This window comes from Leucoraja erinacea, chromosome 39 (assembly GCF_028641065.1).
Source record: "Leucoraja erinacea ecotype New England chromosome 39, Leri_hhj_1, whole genome shotgun sequence".
In the NCBI taxonomy this organism is placed as follows: Eukaryota; Metazoa; Chordata; class Chondrichthyes; order Rajiformes; family Rajidae; genus Leucoraja; species Leucoraja erinaceus.
In genome coordinates this window covers 7,327,978-7,354,210 of record NC_073415.1, presented here as the reverse complement: position 1 = coordinate 7,354,210, position 26,233 = coordinate 7,327,978, and the positions used below count along the sequence as shown (strand labels likewise).

Genomic DNA, 26,233 nt, shown 5'->3' with positions numbered 1-26,233 from the left:
CCCCTTGTCCTGGACTTCCCCAACATCGGGAACAATCTTCCTGCATCTATCCTTCCTGCAATCTTCCTTCGCTCCATAGATGCTGCTGCACCCGCTGAGTTTCTCCAGCTTTTCTGTGTAACCTTCCTGCATCTAGCCTGTCCAACCCCTTAAGAATTTTGTAAGTTTCTATAAGATCCCCCCTCAATTTTCTAAATTCTAGTGAGTACAAGCCGAGTCTATCCAGTCTTTCTTCATATGAGGGTTCGAGACTGAAGAATGGTCACCCATTCCTTCTCTCCAGAGATGCTGCCTGTCCAGCTGAGTTACTCCAGCACTTTGTGTCTACCTTCAGTGTAAACCAGCATCTGCAGTTCCTCCACCCCCCCTACAGGTTTGCTCAGAGGGCGGGACCTTCCCCCATCCCAGTGTTTCCGGTAGCAGGATAGGTTGCATTGTGGGCGGGACTGGGCCGTAATTGACGTGCGAGTTGGCGAATCAGCGAACGGCATCGGGTTGATTGACGCCGCAACTAACCAATGGAGGTAGAGAGTGGGGTCGGTGTTTGATTGACGTCTGTGAGGACCAATTGACGGGCTTTAAGATCTGAGTTGACCAATCGGTGGCGGGGTAAGGGGCGGGCTCTCGGGTCCCGCAGCCAGCAGGTTAGGTTGCGCCGAGAGGCGGCAGGCGGCGCGACGACGAGCGGGCGATGGCCGACGAGGAGCCTCTACCCTCGGGCTGGGAGAAGCGGATGAGCCGCAAGTCAGGTACATGTACCGCTCCTTCAACAACAGCACCAACAATAATAAAATATAATCCGCACAGCGGCCGGCGTTACAGCAGCGAGGCGGTGGTGGGCTGAAGTAAAAACGGGGTGAGGGGAGGCGTGGTGTGGGGGCGGGGCAGAGTGGAATGGAATGGTGGCGCATGTGTGTGTGTGTGTGTGGGCCTGGGGGAGGGGTCGTGGGGTACACTATCCCTGAGGGGGTGGGGACACAATCCCTGAGGGGGTGGGGGACACAATCCCTGAGGGGGGTGGGGAATACAAGCCCTGAGGGGGCGGGGGACACAAGCCCTGAGGGGGTGGGGGACACAAGCCCTGAGGGGGTGGGGGCCACAGAAGCTCCTAGGGGCTGGGGACAGAGTTCTGGGGAGGACTGCATTTCTGTGGGGGCCTGGGGCAGGGAGGATCTTTAGGTTGCCCTGAGGGGGTGGGGACAACAGAAGTTCTGAAGGGGTGGGGGGTGGGGGACAGAAGCTCTGAGAGGGTGGGGAACATAAGCCCTGAGGGGGTGGGGGACACACAAGCCCTGAGGGGGTGGGGGGACACCAGCCCTGAGGGGGTGGGGGACACAATCCCTGAGGGAGTGGGGGATACAAGCCCTGAGGGGGGGGGGGAGACACAATCCCTGAGGGGGTGGGGGACACAAGCCCTGAGGGGGTGGGGGACACACAAGCCCTGAGGGGGTGGGGGACACCAGCCCTGAGGGGGTGGGGGACACAAGTCCAAGGGGGGGGGGACACAATCCCTGAGGGTGTGGGGGACACAAGCCCTGAGGGTGGGGACACAATCCTTGAGGGGGTGGGGGACACAAGCCCTAGGGGTGGGGACAACAGAAGCCCCTAGGGGCTGGGGACACAGTTCTGGGGAGGACTGAATTTCTATGTGGGCCTGGGGCAGGGAGGATCTTTAGGTTACCCTGAGGGGGTGGGGGACACAATCCCTGAGGGGGTGGGGTACACAGGCCCTGAGGGGGTGGGGTACACAGGCCCTGAGGGGGTGGGGAACAGAAGTTCTGAAGGGGGGGGGGGGGGGGCATAAGCCTTGGGGGGTGGGGGACACAATCCCTGAGGGGGTGGGGGGACACAAGCCCTAAGGGTGGGGGACACTATCCCTGAGGGGGGGGGGGGGGGGGGGGACACAAGCCCTAGGGGTGGGGGCCACAGAAGCCCCTAGGGGCTGGGGACAGAGTTCTGGGGAGGACTGAATTTCTGTGTGGGCCTGGGGCAGGGAGGATCTTTAGGTTGCCCTGAGGGGGTGGGGTACACAGGCCCTGAGGGGGTGGGGAACAGAAGTTCTGAGGGGGTGGGAGGGGGGGGGAACACAAGCCTTGGGGGGTGGGGGACAGAAGCTCTGAGAGGGTGGGGGACATAAGCCCTGAGGGGGTGGGGGGACACACAAGCCCTGAGGGGGTGGGGGGCAGAAGGGATGGGGGACAGAAGTCCTGAGGGGATGGGGAACATAAGCCCTTAGGGGTGGGGAATACAAGCCCTGAGGGAGTGCGGGACACAAGCCCTGAGGGGGTGGGGGACACAAGCCCTGAGGGGGTGGGGGGGGACACAAGCCCTGAGGGGGTGGGGGACACAAGCCCTGAGGGGGTGGGGACACAAATCCTAGGGGTGGGGGACAACAGAAGCCCCTAGGGGCTGGGGGACAGAGTTCTGGGGAGGACTGAATTTCTATGTGGGCCTGGGGCAGGGAGGATCTTTAGGTTGCCCTGAGGGGGGTGGGGTACACAGGCCCTGAGGGGGTGGGGAACAGAAGTTCTGAGGGGTGGGGGGGGGGACACAAGCCTTGGGGGGTGGGGGACAGAAGCTCTGAGAGGGGGGGGGGACACACACAGCCCTGAGGGGGTGGGGGGCAGAAGGGATGGGGGACAGAAGTCCTGAGGGGATGGGGAACATAAGCCCTGAGGGGGCGGGGGACACCAGCCCTGAGGGGGTGGGGAATACAAGCCCTGAGGGGGCGGGGGACACAAGCCCTGAGGGGGGCGGGGGACACAAGCCCTGAGGGGGTGGGGAATACAAGCCCTGAGGGGGTGGGGGACACAAGCCCTGAGGGGGTGGGGGACACAAGCCCTGAGGGGGTGGGGGGGAGACAAGCCTTATGTAAGATGGGTGCCCTGGGAGTGTGGATGGGTAGGATAGCTGCCCTTGGAGGATGGGTGGGTCTGATGCGTGCGTGTGGGTAAAATGTGGCTGGGGAGAGAGGATACATCCTAGGGGAGGAATGGATGGATGTTTCTCTAGGGGGAGTAGAGAGTACTCCAGATGAGGTAAGGCGGGTACTTAAAGAGTGATATTGGTGTAGGCAGGGATGGGTTAGTAAGGTGTGTGTTCCTGGTGTGGGGGTAAGATGAGTTCCTCTAAGGGTGGTGCAGTATAATATGTTCTGGAATTCTTTAACATTGACTCCGCATCAAATTAAAGAACAAGGAAACCTGTCCTAACCACTCACCTATTATCTTCAGCCAACTGATGGATCAGCGTTTATTCATTTTGAAGATAACATTTGGAAGAAAAAGAATCTGTATTGTTCAGAAAAATAAGTGCTGGAGGAATTGAGCAGATCAGGCTGCATTTTTGGGGGCAAATGGACAAATGGGTTGGGTTGGGACCTTTCTTTAGATCGATGGAGTAGCTCCCCACTACTCCATCAATCTATCTCTTGCACAACTGCAGCCTGAACCACTGAGTTGGTACAGCAAATTGTTTTTGGCTCAAGATTTGGCTCCAGCTTGAAAGCACCACCAATAATTGAGTTGGCTGAGTTCTGAAGCCACCGCTGATGAGTTTAGTCTGCAGTGAGAAAGATACCTAAATGGCCTTTCCCTTGCCAAACTGCCTCGCTTGGTCCATGGCTGCCATTTTCCACGGACCAAGCTCTATTTTCACACTGAGGATGCCATTCTGCCCTGTGGTGCTATCATGGTGCTGAATGGGATTGGATAGATCTGGCAGCCCAATTCTAGGCATCAAGATGACACTGTGGACCATTTGCAGCAAAAAAAAAATTCTTGACAATCTGTAATGTCATGACTCATTGTTAAATTACAAGCATGCAAGGAGTAGCACCAGGTATACCTAAAAAAAATGCGGAGCCAATTAAATAGTCGTGCAGTCAAGGATTATACGTGTGCTGTCCAGATCCACATGATCTTTCAATCATTAGATGAAAGTAGTCTGACTGAATCTGGTCATATATCTTTAGACTTTAGAGAGCCAGCGTGGAAACAAGCCCTTAGGCCCACTGAGTCCGTGTCGACCAACAATCACCTCGTACACTGATACTATCTTACACGTTAGAGACACTTTACAATTTTATCAAAGCTAATTAACTACAAACCTGTACATCTTTGGTGTGAGTGGAAACCAGAGTCACTGGAGAAAACCCACGTGGGCACAAAGAGAAATGACAAACTTTGAACAGACAAACCTGGATCTCTGTTGCTGTGCCATGGTGCCATCTCCATTGGATGGTTAAAAATGGTAATGTGAAGATGCGCCCTAAAGAACATTCCCATCCCCTTCCGTTCCATAGACCAGGCTGTAGGGTTTGCATCGAGTAGATGTCTTTCACTTTACACCCGAGACCCCCACTATCCTGGAAGCCAATCTTCAGCTTCTTCACGTGATATTAAGAGCTAGTTGAATGGACAGGGTGCAGCAAAGGTTGTAGAACCAGAAATACCTATTTTAGTATTAAAGCTTTGTACTCCAGAACTAGGCACTCTTTTGACCAAAGTGATCAAGTAAGGTCGAAGGTAGACAAAATGCTGGAGTAACTCAGCGGGTGAGGCAGCATCTATGGAGGGAAGGAATGGGTGACGTTTTGGGTCGAGACCCTTCTTCAGACCCAGTGCAGTTACTGTTATCTGATGCACCATCTACAAGGAACTTGTCAGAAGTGTTATGCAATACTCTCCACTTGTCCAGCCTGGCTAATGACAGCTCAAACGCCACAATCATCAGCAAAATGATGGAGATATCATAGTGCTTTTAAATGGTATTTACTCTCCAGTGCCCATTTTAGTTTTTGCCAGGGCCATTTGACTCCAGGCCTCATCACGGCCTCAGTCGTGTGGATAACATACTGAATGCCAAGCTGACATATTAGTCATTGTCCTAGACATCAGAGGCACATTTGACCGAATGCAGGTACACAAAAATGCTGGAGAAACTCAGTGGGTGCAGCAGCATCTATGGAGCGAAGGAAATAGGCAACGTTTCAGGCCGAAACCCTTCTTCAGACCCGAATGCAGCATTGGGGTGTGGGAAAGCTCCAATGATTGCAATCAAATCTTGTACAAATTAAGGTGGTTGTGGTTATGGAAGGGCAAACATCCATTAGGTGCAGTACATCAAGTTGGAAGAATGACTAGAACTGAGTGTTTGGATTGCTGGATAATAGGACAGGCACTGATTAAAGGCCACGTGTTACGAGGGGTAGTTGGTGGAGATTTATAGTGAACCAGGAAATCATTGCATCACTGTTCCCAGGGCTGTGTCTTGGGTCCAATCATCTTCATCAGCTTCAATTATGTTCTTTCCATCATAAGGTCAGAAGTAGGATATCTGATTCTGTTTGGAGTACTGAAGTTGGAGCAGTTCATATGAGAGAGACCACAACAAAGGCTCAAAGTGGCAAGTGATATTCATGGAGTCAACCAATGATGGTCTTCACCAATTCCGTACAGACAGCACCCGTAGTCAGGATCGAACCCAGGTCTCTGGCAGCAACTCTACTGCTGCGCCGCCGTGCAGCCCATAGCAATGTGAGTGAACAACATTAGCTGCAGATTTCACCCCACCCACATCCTAATTTGGAAATATATATCTCTATTCTTTTATTGTTGCTAGGTTGAACTCTTGAAACTCCCCAGTCAACAACACTGAGCACTTTGGCCAGAAAAACGGCAGTAGAATAAGAAGGTAGCGTGCCTCTCGAGAGCAGTTGAGGTGCCAATAAATGCTGTCCTTGCTAATGTTTCATCAAAAAGACGGCTTTTCTGATACTGAATGTAAGCCCAGATTTTGATGCAGGATTCCCTGAAGTCTAACCAACATATGTTTTATTACTGCAAGTGCTAATAAACCTGCGAAACAAGCCAGATATCACCTGACAGGTAAAAAAACACTGCCGAATTAGAGCACAGGAGGAGAGACTGTAGCCCATCATTATCTGTTCCAGATCTTTGTTAAAATACACGAATTAATTACAAAGCAAGCACTCATCCACTTTATGCGATACCTTTAAGGTCATCTGGAATAAATGCAGCATCTGCAGGTTGATGACCTTTCATCAGGACCTACCCAATTGATCTGAAATTGTTGAATTCTGTGTTGAGGGGTTGTGCCTAGTCAGGACAGACACAAACTCCTGGAGTAACTCAGCGGGTCTGGCAACATCTCTGGATAAAGATATTGGGGGGGGGAAACTGAAGGTGAGAAAAGGTCAGAAGATATGTCTGATTTGTTCTGGCCTTTTCTTGCCTACAGTCCGCCCCCTCCTCCAACTTCCAGTCTGAAGAAGGGTTCCAACCTGAAACGTCAGCTGTTCTTTTTCTTCAGAGATGCTGCCTGATTTGCTATGTTATTCCAGGATTTTGTGTCTATCTTCGGTTTAAACTAGCATCTGCAGTTCCTTCCTCCACACACAAGTCAGGACTTGCTGCTTCTAGACTGTGGACTTAATTGGAAAAGTATAAGAGGGCACAGTTGCCTGCCTGCTGCTCGCTCTCTCTCTGCTCCTGCAACTGGAAACACGCCATGTGGCGCCAGCCCGTTGGGTAACCTGGCGTAAACCGGGGTGGGAGTATAACGGGAGCCTCGCGCCATTATCAGGCGATTGAGACACGTGTTGACAGTGCGACAAAGGTGCAATGGCGCATGCTGCATCTGCATCCAACACGGTACCTCGCTTTGTGGTAGCTGCTGCAAAACTGCCTAATGCAACAGTCTTTAAAAATTTACTGCTCGCTTTCTCGCTGTCTAACGCAGTGCTGCGTGCCAACCGCCACCACGGACTGAAAAGAAATCCATAAAAGCGAGGATAGACTGTACGTCAAGAGTGTGAAATTGACTGTGAAGTGAGAGCAGGTTTGAAATTGGCATCAAAGGTGATGACCTTCAAGGTTTGTGCAATAGCAAGAACCATCACCATTACAGTTATGAATATATTTAACAAAAAAAAGAGTTCAGATGGGGCACAAGAGAATGGGAGTTAGGAGGAGAAGAAGGAAGTTATTTGTAATTGTGAAGTTTAAAATTGGAGAATTCAATGTGCATACTGTTGAGTAGTAAGTAACCGAGGCAGCATAAGAGGTGCCTCACCCTGGCAATGGAGAATGCCCAGGACAGAAAGATTTGTATGTGCCCCAGCTATGGAGGGAATACAATGAAAGTTTCCCATTAATAGCCCATTGCACTTTTAATTGCTGTTCTTTTTGGATATTAAGACCATGAACCAGACAAGTAATGTATCTTGAATAAATGTAACATCTTGGTGTCCTCATCCCTTATGGTAGATGATTCCACATGTTCATCTCCCTCAGATGAAGACATTTCCCCTGATCTAAACCAATTAACTGAATATTTTCTGTCTTCGTGCAGTTACATCTTTTAATTATTTTTTTTAATGTAAAGCACGTTGGTTTCAATGCGAGTTGATTTAAACGTGTTATATAAATAAAATTTACTTATAAATTATTCTAAACTTTTCCAACTATTATATGGATTACAGACGCGTAATTCCTTGTTTTCCCTGTTTTTTTAAATAATTGGTTATATTTGGTACCCTCCAATCTGTAAAAATATTTTAAAAGATGACTAGCAATGTTTTTTATTATTTTCTTCCTCTAATATTCTAAGATCAACAGGTCTCCGAGATCAGGATTCGCACTTGAAGACCATTTACATTTCCAACCCCATGCACTGGGAGAAAGACATGGGTTAATTTTCTCTCATTGGATCCTGCAGAACAGTGTCATTAAAATGATGCTCAAGCATCATATTGTATAATCCACTGAATGAAAATAAGGCTGGCTTACTAAAAGCATTCCAGGGCACAGTGGCGCAGCAGTAGTGCTGCTGCCTTACAGCGCCAGAGTTCCAAGTTCGTTCTTGACTACAGGTGCTGTATGTACAGATTTTGTATGTTCTCTCTGTGATTGCGTGGGTTTCCTCTGGGTGTTCCGGTTTCCTCCCACACTCCAAAGACATACAGGTTTATGAGTTAACTGGCTTCAATTTTAATGAACATCCTAAAGTGCAGCTGCTGCAAATCTAAAACTACAACAGAAAAATGATGAAACAACTTGGTTGGTCAGGGGGCATCTGTGAGAAAGGAAACAGAATTAAAGTGTAGAAAGGAACTACAGATGCTGGTATATACCGAAGGTAGACACAAAGTGCTGGAGTAACTCAGCGTGTCAGGCAACATCTCTAGAGACAAAGTATGGGTGACATTTTGGGTCGGGGCTGAGACTTGAAGGGTCCCGACCTGAAATGTCACCCATCCTTTTCATCCAGAGATGTTGCCTAGCCCGCTGAGTTACTCCAGCACTTTGTGTGTATCTACAGAATTAATGTTTCAGGCCATGACTGTTCAAAGAGCTTTCAACCTGAAATGTTAATTCTAGTTCTCTTCCCCCAGGCATGCACTGACTTGACTATTTCCACCATTTTTGTTTATGTTTTGGATCATTTGTGTTTGCATCTGAAGAAATGCGCCTATTGAAAATTGCCTTGAATATTTAATTTAATAGTTGTGGCTATTCAGTTATTGAACCAGATATTTTAAAATTGGAAAGTTTATGTATTGGATACTTAGAGCTTCATATTCTCCTGCTCCTGGTTCCTGGGGTTTGTCAGCGAGTAGCTTCATTTGGTGCACTGGTATATTTCGTACTGGTTAGCTGTTTGGATATGTCTCCTGTCAATTGCCAAAGCATAATTCCCCAGAGGAATAATGACTGCATCTTCTTTGCACACCCCCATCATATAATTTTAATATTGCATTACATGAATAAAAAATAGAGCAGTGCCTTTATGTTCAAAGAGTGTTTTGAATGGGCTGCCAAATTTCATAGATAACAAGGCATAGTGTGGCGTTATCTGTAAGTCTACATTGTCTGTTAAAACATTCTATACATAACTCATTCCTTTAGACTTTAGAGATGCAGCATGGAAACAAGGCCTATGGCCCATTGATTCCGCGCCGATCAGCAATCACCCAGTACACCAACACTGTCCTACACCGTATGGCTACTTTTAATCATTTTACCGAAGCCAATTAACCAACAAAACTGCATGTCTTTGGAATGTGAGAGGAAACCGGAGCACCTGGAGAAAACCCACATGGTCACAGGGAGAACGTACAAACACCGTACAGACCACTGCTGTAGTCAGGATCGAAGCTGGGTCTCTGGCGCTGTAAGGCAGCAATTCTACTGCTGCGTTCCTGTGCTGCCATTTAATTTATTAAAATAATTTTTTGAAGACAAACGTGATGATTTATAAAACCAGTTCCATTGTGTAGCAAACCTAATAATGAACCATAAATAGCAACTTGAAAGCTAGAATAAAAAACCAAAAATGCAACATATACTCAGCAGGTCACGCCTCATCTGTGGAAATAGAAACAGAGTTAATGTTTTGTGTTGAAAGCCATTCATCAGAACTGGGAAGGAATGACAAGAAGCTTGATAAGCTATAACTGAGAGCAGCAGCTTTATGGTGTAATGTCAAACATCCGTTTTAAGTTTAGCTTTAGTTTATTGTTGTCACATGTACTGAGGTACAGTGAAAAGCTTTTGTTGCATGCTAACCAGTCAAAGAAAAGAATATACATGATTACAATCAAGCCGTTTACAGATAAAGGGTATAACGTTCAGTGCAAGTTAAAGACCGATTAAATATACTTCAACAGTCTCCATTGAGGTAGATAGGAGGTCAGGACAGCACTCTTGCTGGTGAGAGGATGGCTCAGTTGCCTGATAATAGCTGGGAAGAACCTGTCCCATAATGGGCGAGGGGGCAGAATCTCTCTTGCGTAAGGGGAGAAGAGTAAGACGTCTTTAATTATGCTGGTGGTCTTGCTGAGGCAGCGTGAAGTGAAGATGGAGTCAGTGGAAGGGAGGTTGATTTGTAAGATGGTCTAGGGTACGTCCACAGCCCATATACATACCTCCCTCTTGGTGGGAAAAGTTGCCACTTGGGTTCCTCTTACATCTTTCACCTTGAACCTATGTCTTCTAGTTCTTTATTGCCTAGGAAAAGACTGTGCGCATTCACTTTATCTACACCCCTGTAATATCATCCTTCATGCTCCTAAGTACCAATAAATAATGTCCTAGCCTACACAACCCCTCCCTATAATTCATTACCTGTAGTCCTGGCAACTTGCTTGTAAATATTTTCCGTAGTTTTTTTCCCAGATTAATGTCATCTTTTCTGCAACTTGTTGATCAAAACTGAACACAAGCCTCCAACTGTGGAGTTGTACAACTGCAACATAAAAGTCTGACTTCTAGGCTCAGTCCCCTTACTGATGAAAACCAATGCACCAAAAGCCTTCCACCTGTGGCATCAGAACTATGTCTTGCATCCCTGTGTTCTACAGTAATTTCCACGCCCATACTGTTCACTTTGACAATCCTTGCGACCACCGAGATCTTTGGTTTCCTCCCACACTCCAAAGACAATCCAAGACACTCGAGCTTGATTTCCAGAAATGTAATACTCTGCACTAATCTGCAATAAATTTAATTTGCCATTACTCAGTTCACTGACCTAGATGATCAAGATTGGAATTCAGATCTTCGGTGCAAAGATGTTGAAATATCCAAGCGATGTGGGTTTATTTTAAGGATCTGCCATATGAGGCTTAGTTGCTGCTTATAGGTGACCCTGCTCTTGAACATAGGTCTCGGTTCTATAAGCTTTCTCTATCTTGCACAGGTTAGTGTGGGAACACTAATAAGTTGTCTGAGTTATGGGGCAGATCCAGGCCAGTCTTAGCCATTTGACCAAGTTGTATGTATGTGTGAATTCCATACCCTTCTGTTATTTTTCCTTTCCTTATCTTAGCTCTCTTTTCCAGTCGTGACAATTGATGCTGATCCATCACAAACTTTATCTGATCCATTTACACAAGTGGAGACCTGATGTAAATATTAATAGAGATAGATGAATGATATATATCGAGCTAAAATCTGCCACAATCTTTGTTTCGAACTTAGAATCAATTTCTGTCTCTGGTAATAGCCCTGTCCCACGGTACGAGTTCATTCTAAGAGCTCTCCCGAGTTTAAAAAAAATCAAACTCATGGTAAGCACGGAGAATGAACGTAGCGGGTACGTTGGAGCTTGGGGACGTCTCTTAGCTCTAACGGCAGGTACTCGGGAAGACTTGCTAATGGCAGGTAAGCACGGGAAGACTCGTGAAGAATTTTCAACGTGTTGAAAAATGTCCACGAGAGCCCCGAGTACCGACAAGTGGCCATTACCGTAAATCTCCGAATTTGAATCGGGGCAAACTCGGGAGAGCTCTCGGAATGAACTCGTACTGTGGGACAGGGCTTTTATGCAGAGGGGGATTATAGAGGTGGAGAAGGTCAAGATCATGGAGGGATTTGATTAAAATATAAAACTTAAGCCATTGATTAATGTGAAGCCAGTGCAGGCTAGGGTAGTCATTTTGAGTGGTTGGAGCACAGTTGTAGGTGGCCACGGATTCATATGGACCAGAATTAGGAGTACTGCAGGAAAGATAAGTCATGGTTTGTAAACCAGCATATGCAGTTCCTGGTTTCTATACTAAGAGGCATTGTGGATGGATTCAGCAACAAATGAGATGAGATGGGGCAGAGAACGGTGACGTTTTGGGAATAGAGATGAATAATATAAGACTTTTACTTGGCATCATGTATTTCACAAAACTGCAAGCCGTCTAAATCAACTTCAGAGAGCTGCCAAAGAGCAGGATGGAACAGGTGGCTAACGAGATAAATCTGATAGATGGTGGCTTCAGTTTCCAAATGAATTAGTTGAAGGAAACCTGCCAATTCAGAAGTTGGATGTCAATAATGCAATTTGGAGGTGGTGTTGCATGTAAACAACTGCCATATTTGTGGATGTCAAGATGTTTGGATTGTAGGGCAGCATGGTGGCACAGCGGTAGAGTTGCTGCCTTACAGTGCTTATAGTGGCAGAGAACCAGGTTTGATCCCGATTACGGGTGCTGTCTGTACAGAGTTTGTACGTTCTCCCTGTGACCACCGAGATCTTTGTTCTCCTCTCACACTCCAAGGACCTACAGGCCTGTAGGTTAATTGGCTTGCTATAAGACCAAAGAAGAATTAAGAGATTGAACTGTTTTTTTCCTTCCATCACAGTGAGGAATGTGGAGGAGTCACTGTGGTGCATGTCTATGTTAAAATGTATTTTGTGTGTTCTGTTGCGTTTTATTGCTATGACTATGGCATATGAAATTCCTCGTATGTTGCAAAACATACTTGACTAATAAAGTATTATTATATTGTATTGAGATGGGAAAGATTATTAAAGTTGATGGAGGAAAAGGGTACTTTGAAAAATGTGTCTTGCCTGTATTGAGTATTGATGCTTCTGACTTAAAAGTGAACATCTTTATTTTTGTAGGTCGCATTTACTTCTTCAATCATATAACTAACAAGAGTCAATGGGAGCGACCCAAAGCGGGTGGAAATCACAATTCCGTCGAGCCTGACAAAGTCCGGTGCTCGCACCTCTTGGTGAAGCACAACCAGTCACGCCGTCCGTCATCATGGAGGCAGGAGGAAATTACACGCAGCAAAGAGGAAGCGCTGGAAACATTGAATGGTAAGTGGATGGCAAATCACACCTCGCTGAACCCACAAGACCTCCCACCTGCCATCAACTGCTGACATGCAACAACAGGACTAGAGGCCAGAGCCTCAGAGTTAAAGGATGTTCTTCTAGGAAGGAGACGAGGAGAAATTTATTTAATCAGAGGGTGGTGAATCTGTGGAATTCTAAGCCACAGAAAGCTGTGGAGGCCAAGTCAATGGATTTTTTTTAGGTAGGTAGATTCTTGATTAGTATGGGTCAGAGGTTATGGGGAGAAGGCAGGAGAATGGGGTTAGGTGGAAGAGATAGATCGGCCATGATTGAATGCGGGCGTAAACTTGATGGGCTGAATGGCCTAATTCTGCTCTTATTACTTGTGACTTTATGACATTGTATGCCAAGGTTAAATAGTGGCCCCTACTCCTCTGTTGGGTCGAAAAAAGAGTCCTGGCTCAGAAGCGCCATCGGTATATTTCTCCCCATATACGCTGCCAGAGCCACTGAGCTCCTCCAGTTTGTTTTTTTGTTCAAGGTTCCACAAAAGGCCGGCTCGCAGCGGCACTGTACTGCAGCTGCTGCCTTAGAGCGCCAGTAAACCGGGTACGATCCTGACCTCGAGTGCTGTCTGTATGGAGTTTGCGTGTTCTTCCCGTGACTGCATGGGTTTCCTTCGGGTGCCCCTGTTTCCTCCCACATCCCAAAGATGTGTGGGTGTGCAGGTTAATTGGCTTTCATAAATTTCCTTTAGTGTGTAGGGAGTGGGATACCATAGAACTAATGTGAACGGGTGTGATAGATGGTCGGCATGAACTTGGTGGGCTGCAGGGCTTGTGTCCATGCTGTATCTCTAAACTAAACTGCAGACTCGTGTGTTTCTGTTAATGCTAAGTTTTTTTTCCGTTGAATGGACAAAAATCAAATCGGTGTCATCTAAATCAAGGAGAAAAAGCGTAAATTGAAAATTATGCCTTAAATTTGCAAAGTGTATTGAAAATATGTCTTGATTTAAAATACGGAATGTAATTTGTGCTGTTTCTAAATATGTCATTCAATATGAAGAAAAATTCAGTGCTTTAAGTTTAAAGCAAATCTATTACATGAACACAAGATTTTGATTTTTGCAGTGAGTTTGTAGAATAAATTCTCTTAAATTTAGAGACTGTGCCAATGAGAAATTAAATGAGTTTTGAAATATAGCAGCTTTTAATTTAGCTTGTGAAAATAGTAGATGAAGAGTGAAGTGGCAGTGGCAACAAACCAACTTGCTGTTGTTTATTTGATTTTATGCAGTAAAACATCCCAAAGTGTTTTTGAACTGAGAACTGATGCTGAACTATGCAGGGCAATTGAGCTAATGTCTGTAAAGTTTGATAGATCTAGGTTTTGAGAAGAATCTGTATATCTTAATATCTTTTAATGTTTTAGCTGAGGAATGCCAGGATTTATGACCACAGCAATTGAAGACAGCCAAAACAAAACAGAGTGAAGAAGTTAGTGGGCCTTTGTGAAATCGGAATTTTACTTCGGAGTCACGGGCTTTAAATGGATTGAGGGAATTACAGTGGTAGGGAGGGTAGGTCCAAGGGTTGATTGAAAGCAAGGAGGAGAACGTGAAGATTGGTGATGCCTGATAATCTGTGAATTGCTTGGAATCAGAGGGTGAAATATACTTTAATCTCTGTGTCCATTAGAACATGATGTTAAACTCAACAGTTTCCTGTTTTTGTCTTGCTTCCTCTGACATAGGGGTGTTGTGATCACTGTCTTCCAATCTGTAGGATGTATTGTGGAATGCACAGTTTTTTGGAAGTTAATCAATATATCCACTCTCCAAAGTCAACTCGTTCAGACTGGATGTAGGTGCACAGACACTTGGGATTAGGCTCATTAACTTCTCTAGTGGTATTTCTTTACTCAAGCTAATTTATTTTAATTCCTCGTATTGGTTCTCCAATATTTCTGGAATCTACCACAGCCTACCCATCTGGTGGTGAATCTGTGGGATTCATTGCCACAGGCGACGGGTGGAGGCCAAGTCCATGGATATGTTTTAGGTGGAGATTGACGGATTATTGATTAGTACGGGTGTCAGGGGTTATGGGGAGAAGGCAGAGAATGGGGTTGTGAGGGAGAGATAGATCAGCCGTGATTGAATGGCGGAGTAGATATAATGAACCAAATTTCCTAATCCTGCTCCTATATCATAAATTATCTCTCACCACTTCATTTTAATTTGCTTAAATTGAACGTTAATTTTCAGTTAAGCTACTCTTTTGCACATAATATGAAATTCTATCCCAATTGTGATTGCTGTTTGTAGGCGATCCTTTATAACAAGATTATTGTGCATTGAGATAACGAATTAATTAGATCCAAAATAGTTTGTTCCCTAGTTGGTTGCTTAACATGCTGATCTGGAAATCTACATCGTGTTCATCTCAGGAATTCATCCGCTAGGCTATTAATATTAATTTTGTTTTGTTCAGTCTTTATCTGGAGAAAAACCCATCCACGTGAACGCTGCATTATCCTTGTTACATGAACCTATAATTTCCATATTGCTATCGCACGGTATCTCGCTACTAGATTTTGGGAGGTCTGTGAACAACTCCAACCAATGCATTCCAGTGGCCGCTACTGCAATGCTCCATCCAAAGAGATTCCAATTCTGTCCCACATTCTGCAATGGCAAGTTTGATAACTGCTGATGTCAACCCTTACTAACACTGCTACCCCATTTCCTTTTTGCCTCTTGAATATCTGGGAATATTTTAGTCTCTAATTTTGATCGCTACATCCATATTTCTGTACCGTGGCGGACTGGCCAGGGTGTCAGCTTGCCCGGTGGCAAGTGGGCCCCCTATATCAAGTGGGCCCCTGATGAAGTGGGCCCCCTTTGTCTCCTGGCAACCATTATTTTTAGACCCAGTCCGCCACTGTTTCTGTGCCTTGCATTCACCCACCTAATGAATGCCGAGTGCTTTAGATTAAGTGCATTTAAATTTGTAATTCTTCCTCCCCCCTCCAATTTTTTATTCCATTTGGTGCTTGCCTCTGTTTCCACAACCTGTTTATTTTGCTTACTTAGTATATTTCTATTTTCCAACTTTGATTCACTCTCTCCTGGCTCTCTTAGGCTCCCATCACAGCCAGGTTTGGGAACAGCTCCATCCAAGACCGCAAGAAATTGTGGAGAGTTGTTGTCATAGCCCAAACCATCTGCCCTTCCATCGACTCTGTATCCATCTTCACACTGCGTCTGCAAGGCCGCCAGCATAATCAAGGACCGGTCTCATCCTGGTCACTCCCTCTTCTCCCCTCTCCCATCAGACAGGGGTCATTTTAACATTGAGTTCATTCTTGATATCGTGTTACAGGAGCAGAATTAGGCCGTTCGGCCCCATCAAATCTATCTTTCTGTCTTTCACAACTCCAATCTCCTGCCTTCTCCCCATAATCCATGACACCCGTACTAATCAAGACAGACACAAAATGCTGGCTGAGTAACTCTGGAGAGAAGGAATGGATGATGTTTGGGGTCGAGACCCTCTTTAGACTGGTTAGGGATAAGGGAAACGAGAGATATAGACAATGATGTGGAGAAATAAAGAACAAGAATAAAAGATATGCAAAAAAGTTACGATGATAAAGAAAACAGGCCATTGTTAGCTGTTTGTAGGGTGAAAATGAGAAGCTGGTGCGACTTGGGTAGGGGAGGGATAGAGAGAGGGAATGCCGGGGCTACCTGAAGTGAGAGAAATCAATATTCATACCACTGGGCTATAAGTGTACTAATCAAGAATCTGTCAATCTCTGCCTTAAAAATATCCATTAACAGCCTCCAGAACAGTCTGGGCAATGAATTCCACAGATTCATCACCCTCTGACTAAAGAAATTCCTCCTCATCTCCTTTCTAAAGGTATATCCTTTTATTCTGAGGGAATTGCGTCTAGTCCTAGACTCTTCCACTCTTGGGCCATTAGTTTAGTTTAGTTTAGTTTAGAGAACAGCGTCCTATGCACTAGCACTATCCTACGCACTAGGGACAATTTACAATTTTTTACAAATTGTAATCAACCTACAAACAAACCTGTACGGTGGAGGCAGGTTCTCTGGATGCTTTCAACAGAGCTAGATAGGGCTCTTAAAAATAGCGGAGTCAGGGGAGAAGGCAGGAACGGGGTACTGATTGGGGATGATCCGCCATGATCACATTGAATGGGGATGCTGGCTCGAATGGCCTACTCCTGCACCTATTGTCTATTGTCTATAAAACCCACGCAGGTCAAGGGGAGAATGTAAAAACACGTACAGTCAGCACCTGTAGTCAGCATCTAACCCGGGTTCCTCTGGTGCTGTAAGGCAGCAACTGTACCACCATGCCAGGGTGCACTCACATGTTATAAATAAAATATGGCGACATTAAGCTTGGGAGCTAAATTGAAAATACAAAATGAAACAGAAGTGTGGTTGTTCTGTCACCAAACTAATAACTTTTGACCTTTAAAATTCTCAAGTGTCCCCTGTTTTTTTTTCCTGCCGCATATTTTCGAGCATAACCTCAGCATGAGACTATTGATTTTGCTGCAGTAGACAGCAGATTAAATGTAGAGCCTATTGTGGATTGGCACTTTACGTGCTGCACTCATGGTTCGGGCTAAGCGCTCTCCCTTCCATCAGCAAAATTGCTGTGGAAATTTATAGGGCCAGATTCTTGACACCGACAGTGGTGGAACGGGGTCTTTTTGTTCCAGAATTGATTGGATATTATATCTGGCTATCAGTCTCCTAAAGTGATCTTTTAGTGCTTCATTGTTGTGGGGAAATAATGGGATATAGGATTGCATTCTGCTTGGCTGTGGAGCATAGTGTTATTAATGTGTTGATAGCACAATGTTGAACCATTGATCAGACTACTGTGAACTTTTGTGTCTTAATTCAGAGTATATCCAAACGATCAAATCTGGAGATTCCTCATTTGAAAGCTTAGCATCCAAATACAGTGATTGCAGCTCTGCAAGAGAAGGGGGCGATCTGGGCTATTTTGGCAAAGGTAAGATGTGATATCTTTTATCATGTAAGTGGCACCAATAATTTGCTGCTTCCACCTACACTGAAGTGATTGCAGTGATAATCTAACAGTGACGCCATCCAACGTGACACGAACGGGGCCGTTACAGATTTGATTGCTATCAGCTTCCTATTGTGAACAGTCAGACCGTTTACTGATACCACATGATGCACAGGGATTACATTCAGTGTCGTAGGGTTTACATCAAACTATTTTGTACTCTTTCTTCTAAGGAAGTAATTCATGCAATTTTGATGTGGTTGCCTTCCCTGTTTGTGACCAAGATGGCATTGGTTTAGAATACATTTAGCTTATCTTAGCTTAGACATTCAGTGTAGAAACAGGCCAGCAATCGTCCGTCCACCAGTTCTATCTTACACTCTAGGGACAAGTTACAGAAGCCAATTAACCTACAAACCTGCATATCTTTGAAATATGGGAGGAGACTGGAGCACCCGGAGAAAACCCACGCGGTCACAGGGAGAAGATACAAACTCCGTACAGACAGCACCCGTGGTCAGGATTGAATCCGGATCTCTGGCGTGTGAGGCAACAATTCTACTGCTGTGCCACTGTTGCTCTTAAATCTATTATCGTTGGGGGTTTTTTTTGTCCATTTTCTTCCTTTGCCTTTTCAAAGTACTGACTTTTCCATTGAGACCCTCTGTGCATCATATAAATAACAGATAAACTTGATTGTTCACCTGGATTTGCTTAGCCCCTTCATTCTATGCTTTCTCGTTCTTAACACTTTTCCATCTATATCCTTTATGATTAAAACACCAACAGATTTCCTTGCAACCTCTGGTGTTCCAAGAGTAATCTAATTTAATCCAATCTACATAACTACAGTCCCTCATCCAGGCAGTCAGTGTGGCTTCCTCAACTGCATGTAAGAATACACTTTCAGTTGAACCATTGTTTTTTAAGATTTTATGAACCTTCCTCTCTACTCATTCTTGTCTGGTAAATTGCTATGCAATAGCTCCCCGCTGTTTCACTTCATTGTGTAAAATGCTAATGTCAGGCACAATTTAAAATAGAGAAGGAATTTTGACTGACACGAAAAAAAGCATCAGTCCTGTAATATGTCTTTGATCTGGCCGCTGAGCATCGAGCCATTTCAAAGTGGCCACTTTTAGAAAGCTAAATATTCATTCTCTTTTGTTTTAACTTTATCACTATAATGTTAACAATATTATAGTCATAGAGAGTCTGAAGGGCCTGTCCCACTTGGCCGTCATTTACTCGACCTCCAAAAATGCGGTGCCGAGTTGTGACGGGTAGCGTCTGGGTAGCGCGGGATGGGCGCATGGAGAGGCGTGGAGGAGTGCTGCATGAAATCCTCACTCGCCACCTGCGTGATGTATCGCGTACGCACGCTAACGCATTGAGTACACACGCCGACGCATTGGCGTCCTGACGTCTCACGTGTATCGCGTGGTGATGCATGGTTACGTCACCGTGCGTAACCATGCGTCGTTGCCGGGTAATCTAATGACGTCCAGCGCACCAGATGTCACGATGATGCATCGACCTTTTTACATATGAGGTGCAAATGACGGTCAAGTGGGACAGGCCTTTTACAGAGTAGAAACAGGCCCTTCGGCCCAACTTGCCCACACCAGCCAACATGTCCCATCTGCACTAATTCTACCTGCTTGTATTTGGCCCATATCCCTCCAAACCTGTCCTATCCATGTACTTGTCTAAATGTTTTTTCACCATTGTGATAGTACCTGCCTCAGCTACCACCTCGGGCAGCTCGTTCCATACACCTACTGCCCTTTGCATGAAGAAATTACTCCTCAGGTTCCTATTAAATCTTTTCCCCACTTGATTTTTATTTTTGTTTCATATTTCAGTTCAGTCTTGTATATGTTTTGGGTTTTTAATTAGAGTTCATTCAAATTGTGTAAGTTTGATCAGTAAAATATCATGAAGCATCAGGTTTTGATATCTGAAATACAATTATATGTTTTGGTAAATTGCCCATAGTGTGCAACATGTGAAAGTGGGATAGCATAGAAAGAGTGTCTTGGTGATCGATGGTTGGCGTGGATCTGGTGGGTTATATTATTAAACTAAACTACTACTGCCAAGTAGTTTCATCGGTTTAAAAGGAATTCCTCTGCAATGCATTGTGTTCTTGTCTAAAGCAGATGAACCAGCAGATGGCACCTAAGTTTCTTGACGCACTGTCTTGCAGTAAAGCAGACTTGGCATGGAGCATGTGTGCTCCGCTTGGCTTTAAGCCAAATGCTTCCTATCATGGTAAATAATTTTGGCAAACCAGTCTGAAGAAGGGTCTCGACCCGAAACGTCACCCATTCCTTCTCTCCAGAGATGCTGCCTTCTCTCCAGAGTTACTCCAGCTTTTTGTGTCTATAACAATGGTACGATTATCGATTTCTCTAACTTCAAGTAACCCCGACATTCCCTCTCTACCCCTCCCCCACCCGTTGCACCAGCGTCTCGTTTTCACCCAACAAACAGCTAACGATGGCCTGTTTCCTTTTATTCCAAAGATGTGCAGCTTTGTAGGTTAATTGGCTTCTGTAAATTGTTCCCAATATGCAGGGTAGAACTAACATATGGCAGCTTGTGCTCAGTGGGCCGAAGGGCCTATTTCTATCTCTAAAATAAACTAAAAACTAACATTTTGTTTACTCTGCCACACTTGCGGAGCAAGCCTTGCACTGCATTTATATCATATGTTTGTGTCTCAAAGCACAGTTTGTGCGGTGGCAAAGTCATGAAGAATTTAACTTGTGAAGGTGCTTTAAATTTTAAATAGTTGAAAGCCATTCTTAAATTAAAATTAAATATTTATATTGAAATCAATAGTTGTGGCTCTGGCAGTCACTCTCTCTCCATGTTGCAATTGACTGATGTTATTATCTGTAATGGATGCTGAGTGAAATTCAGTTAGCACTGGAAGTCTGAAATAAATCTGGAGAAGAAATACGGGAATATTTTGGCCATGCAGCACTCATGCTGAGAAAAACAAAACTGGCATTTTCAGTTGATGAATTGTTCTATACTGCTGTAAAAAGCTGTAACCTGACATGTTAATTTACACTCTCCACGTCCACTTATAACTCGTACTTGTAATTAAAGGTCATCTGATATCCTTTACTCAGCAACTTGGCAGTTGTGGGTTCTCAGCAGCCCATCTTATTAAGATGTTCAAAAATCAATTTGGCCATCTCTGCTGCAGTACATCGGAAATAGGAATGTCAATATTACCTGCATTCAAACCCCAAAGCCTAGTTGCTTGTTTGGTGATGAGAAAAGCCCTCCCTTTCAAATCTTTCACGTACCATCAGAAAATTGGTCACATTGCACCTTGTCATTATGAACAAAAGACTGGAGGAACTTGACAGGTCAAGCAGCATCTGTGGAGGGTATGGGCAGGCAGCTTTCGGGTCAGGACCCTTCTTCAGACTAATCCGTTTGACCCGAAACATTCTCTGTGAAGCAGCAACGGCAGTTGTTCCTTCCTGCACATTTTCTCTACAGATGCTGCCTGGCCAGTCGAGTTCCTCCTGCCTTTTTTTTTGCTCAAGATCTGCAGCTTCTTGCATCTCCTTAAAACTGTTGCTCTGGTAATTAGATCTCTCCTCCCAGAATGCTTTTTGCCAGGAGTACGGGAGATAGACACAGAGATATAGTGCAGCACTTATTTTGCTGGGCTTTTCTAAAAACTGCTTATAAAAATATATATGCCTAAGAAAGAACTGCAGATGCTGGAAAAATCGAAAGTAGACAAAAAATGCTGGAGAAACTCAGCGGGTGAGGCAGCATCTGTGGAGAGAAGGAAGAGGCTACTTTTCGAGTCGAGACCCTTCTTCAGGCTGATGTTGGGGGTGGGTGGGGGGCGGGAAAAAAAAGGGAAGTGTGCGGAGACAGTGGAAGAACTGGGAAGAGGGAGGGGAAGGAAGGAGAACGCAAGGGCTATCTAAAATGGAGAAGTCAACGTTCATACCGCTGGGGTGTAAACTACCTAAACGAAATATGAGGTGCTGCTCCTCCAATTTGCGCTGGGCCTCACTCTAGCAATGGAGGAGGCACAGGACAGAAAGTTCGGATTGGGAATGGGAGAGGGAGTTGCAGTGCTGAGCAACTGGGCGATCAGGTTGGTTAATACGGACTGAGCGATCGCCGAGCCTGAGCTTGGTCTCGCCGATGTAGAGAAGTTGACACCTGGAGCAGCGGGTGCAGTAGATGAGGTTGGAGATGGTGCAGGTGAACCTTTGCCTCACCTGAAAAGACTGCTTGGGTTCTTGGATGGAGTCGAGGGGGGAGGTTAAAGCGACAAGTGTTGCATTTGCTGAGGTTGCAGGGGAAAGTACCCGGGGAGGGGGTGGTTTGGGTGGGAAGGGACGAATGGACCAGGGAAAACCTGGTCAATATATTTTGTCTACCTATAAAAAATATATATACTGCTTGGAAATTGTGATGTGCCTGGAGCGCATTGATATTCTAGACTGCTTCTGTACCATTGAGTACTGGAAACCTGCATGCCCGGACGTTTATGATGTGCTGAAACTGGGAGAAGCCACTACAAAAGCTCTATGGGAACGCACCTTCCTACCATGTTCAAGGGCTGCACATGAATGATAACTAATGTGAAGTAATTAGAATAACATAATTTGTGATGAAAATGTTGACGAATGCAACTTAACAAAAAAAATATATATTTAAAAAATGATTTTAAAAGCTAAATACAGACAGCCCCTGCATGAATGCTATTTGCATTGTGAAAATTCGCCCTTGCAGTTCACAAATCACTACCCAGAAATATTATTAAGAAGAAAATGCAGATGCTGGAAAATCGAAGGTAGACAAAAGTGCTTGAGAAACTCAGCGGGTGAGGCAGCATCTATGGAGCGAAGGAAATGGGCAACGTTTCGGGCCGAAACGTTGCCTATTTCCTTCGCTCCATAGATGCTGCCTCACCCGCTGAGTTTCTCCAGCACTTTTGTCTACCCAGAAATATGATAAGATCTGTGTATAAGATCCGGTCTCACTTAATTTATGTGGAAAAGGTTAATAAACACTTATTTCAGCGTGTGGCACTGCATTACGGAAATCCCTATGAGACTGTGTTCTCCAAAAGCATCTCCGCCATAATACAGAAGATCGGCACAAAGCGCTGGAGTAACTCAGCGGGTCAGGCAGCATCTCTGGAGAGAAAGGATGGGTGACGTCTTAGGTCGCGATCCTTCACCCGAGAGTCCAAACCCGAATGGTCCTGAACTGAAAAATCACCCAGCCTTTTTATTCCAGAGATGCTGCCTAAACCGCTGAGTTACTCCAGCACTTTGTGTCTATCTTCGGTATAAACCAGCATCTGCAGTTCCTTTCTACACATTTTGCCCGCCTGCATATTGCTCTGCCTGAGAGAAGACGGTTCATGAATGATTGTGAATACCGACTGCTTCTACCAACGAAGATAGCGTATTCACAATTAGTGAATTATTCTCTCTTGTCCTCAGAGAAGAACACTGATTCTTCCAATATTGCCCTAGACTTAGCTATAGCTTCTGTGGTTTTCTGATTTTATGGATTAAAAAAACAAAAAGGCATTTTCCACAATCTTGGTTGAGATCAAAAAATATTTTTACATTTTGCTTTGTGTTTCTAGGTCAAATGCAGAGGCCGTTTGAGGAAGCCACATATTCGCTGAAGATTGGAGAAATGAGCAATCCAGTGTTTACAGATTCTGGTATTCATATCATCCTCCGTACTGCTTAAGGTGCCTCCCTTTGATTTGTCTTTACAGAGTGAATCACCCAGCCACTGCTGAAGACAGTTTATGGAAACGTTCACCCACCTTGCTTCCGGCATCCCTAGTATTTTAATAATTTTGACATTTTGTCCAGTGCGTTTGCAGGCACTTGTGACGGCAGCAGTTAGAGGAAGGAACTGACCTTAATTATATAAACGGAGTCTTTAAAATAACGCTGTCTCTATGCAGCGGTCCACATGTTGATCCAATGCCTGGGGGTGAGTGCAGGTTTGTGCCAGTCTGCGCCATATTGCCGTTACTCTGTTGTACACGCTTCTGCTATATAATGTGTTGAAGACCATTTGAATTTTATTGGAGTAACGCAGGCTTAATTTAGACAAGATTAATGTTTATTTTCCCGGCACTGAGAAATTGTGGGTGAATTTAGTATCCCTCTGTTTATTGCTTTAGTCATTACAAGTTACACTAATGCACAAGTTCATATGGTGTATGTGTTTATTCTCTTATATTGGAGGTAGTGCCTGTTAAGGCTTTTGTTTGTAGTTAAAGCAGGACCCTTTACCACTTCCACGGAAATGCATAAGCATTGATATGCGGGGAGTACTTTTAACTCATCATCATTTAGCTTCTGTGCTCTTGGTATGCAGTATTGCTGCTGATCTTTGACCATTGCATGGTCAGTGGTTGTATAGGTAAACTTTATTCTCCACCCCTCCTCCCCCCTCTGACCATTCCACAAGGTACTGATAGAAATGCAGTTCTGAAAAGTTAATTGTCGGTATCTGAACTACGGGTAAAGAGAATCATTTTTCTCTTTTCTGTTGCAAAGATCCTTTTAGGCTGGTTAGCGTTGGTGTGCATGCATGTCTTCTTAAAGTGCACCAAAGCTACGACATGAAATTGGGGTTATGGGAAATGTAAGGATACATTTGTCTGGCTAAGTCAAAATAAAGAAATTCCTCAAAATATCAGAGCCTGGTGTCTTATTCTGTGTAGTTGGTTGTCCTTAATCTGCGTTGAATCATGTTTTTATCTGGGCAACTGGAATAGTTAAAGATTCCCTCTAATATTCCAGGGTAGACAAAAATGCTGGAGAAACTCAGCGGGTACGGCAGCATCTATGGAGCGAAGGAAATAGGTTACATTTCATCCCGAAAAGTTGCCTATTTCCTTCGCTCCATAGATGCTGCTGCACCCGCTGAGTTTCTCCAGCACTTTTGTCTAATCAGAAATCTATCTATCTCTGCCTTAAAAATATCCAATGACTTGACTTCCACAGCCTTCTGTGGCAAAGAATTCCACAGATTCATCACCCTCTGACTAAAGAAATTTCTCCTCATCTCCTTTCTAAAAGAACGTCCTTTAATTCTGATGGAGGGTCCCGACCCGAAACGTCACCTATACATGTTCTCCAGAGGTGCTGCCTTACCCGCTGAGTAGCTCAAGCACTTTGTGCCTTTTTTTGTAAGCCTAGTATGGTAATATATCAATTATAGTTCTCTGAAATATTCCAATATCTTAATTTTAACGAATGATTTAAAAACAAATATCTAGTTCAGTGTCCTCCAGAGAGGAAATCTTGTCACCCTTGTCCAGTTTGTCCTCTGTGTCTATATGGTGATCTCTTGTATTGATTTTCTTCCATTGTTAGCGTAAATTATCATTGACACTATGCAACAACATTCACAAACTGTTAACTTTCATGTTCAGTTGCCTTCCCTCCAATAAATGTTCTGAATCTTTAACAACAAAGCCTATAAACTCTCTTAACAACGGACAAGGCTGCCTAATGGCAGTTTTGTAGAACTTAATGTGCAATACAGAATTATATCAGGGCGGTGAATCTGTGGAATTCATTGCCCACAGACTGCTGTGGTGGCCAAGCCATTGGATATTTTAAAGCGGATATTGATAGGTTCTGGATTAGTAAGGGTGTCCGTGGTTATGGAGAGAATGGGGTTGAGAGCAAAAGATAGATCAGCTACAATTAATTGGTGGAGAATACGCAATGGGCTGAATGGTCTAAATCTGCTTCTATATGTTAAGGTCTTATGATCCATCAGTGACTGAGCATACACTCAGTCGTTTAGTTTGTTGTCACGTGTACTGAGGTATACGTTCTTGCCCAGAGTAGGTGAATCGAGGACCAGAGGACATAGGTTTAAGGTGAAGGGAAAAAAAATTAATAGGAAGCTGAGGGGTAACTTTTTCACACAAGGGGTGGTGCGTGTATGGGACAAGCTGCCAGAGGAGGTAGTTGAAGCAGGGACCATCCCAATATTTAAGAAACAGTTAGACAGGTACATGGATAGGACAGGTTTGGAGGGATATGGACCAAGCGCGGCCAGGTGGGACTAGTGTAGCTGGGACATGTTGGCCGGTGTGGGCAAGTTGGGCCGAAGTGATTCCACACTGTATCACTCTACGACTCTAGTGAAAAGCTTTTGTGATGTGCTAACCAGTCAGCAATAAGACAAAACATGATTACAATTGATTAAGAAGGAACTGCAGATGCTGGAAAATCGAAGGTAGACAAAAATGCTGGAGAAACTCAGCGGGCGAGGCAGCATCTATGGAGCGAAGGAAATAGGTCGAGACCCTTCTTCAGACTGAGCCATTTACAGTGTATTGATACATGACAAGAGAATAAAGTTTAAAATATTAAAAAGTATAAAAAAATGACATCAGAGATTGCACCGTGATATAATTAATTATATGTCATTGGCTTTGAGGCATACAGTGGGAGTTGCTATCTATAGATGGTCAATTGTGTCTTAGACTTGTGTGTTGAGGC

General features: G+C 44.8%; 1 protein-coding gene across 1 annotated transcript; it reads left to right on the top strand.

The window, feature by feature from the left end:
- The first annotated feature begins 630 nt into the window (after positions 1-630).
- pin1 (peptidylprolyl cis/trans isomerase, NIMA-interacting 1) lies at positions 631-24,407 on the top strand. The gene is made up of 4 exons (XM_055664128.1): positions 631-749; positions 12,424-12,624; positions 17,556-17,666; positions 23,335-24,407. Exons 1-4 carry the CDS (start codon positions 692-694, stop codon positions 23,442-23,444), a joined length of 480 nt encoding a protein of 159 aa, XP_055520103.1. The 5' UTR covers positions 631-691; the 3' UTR covers positions 23,445-24,407.
- Positions 24,408-26,233: the final 1,826 nt, after the last annotated feature.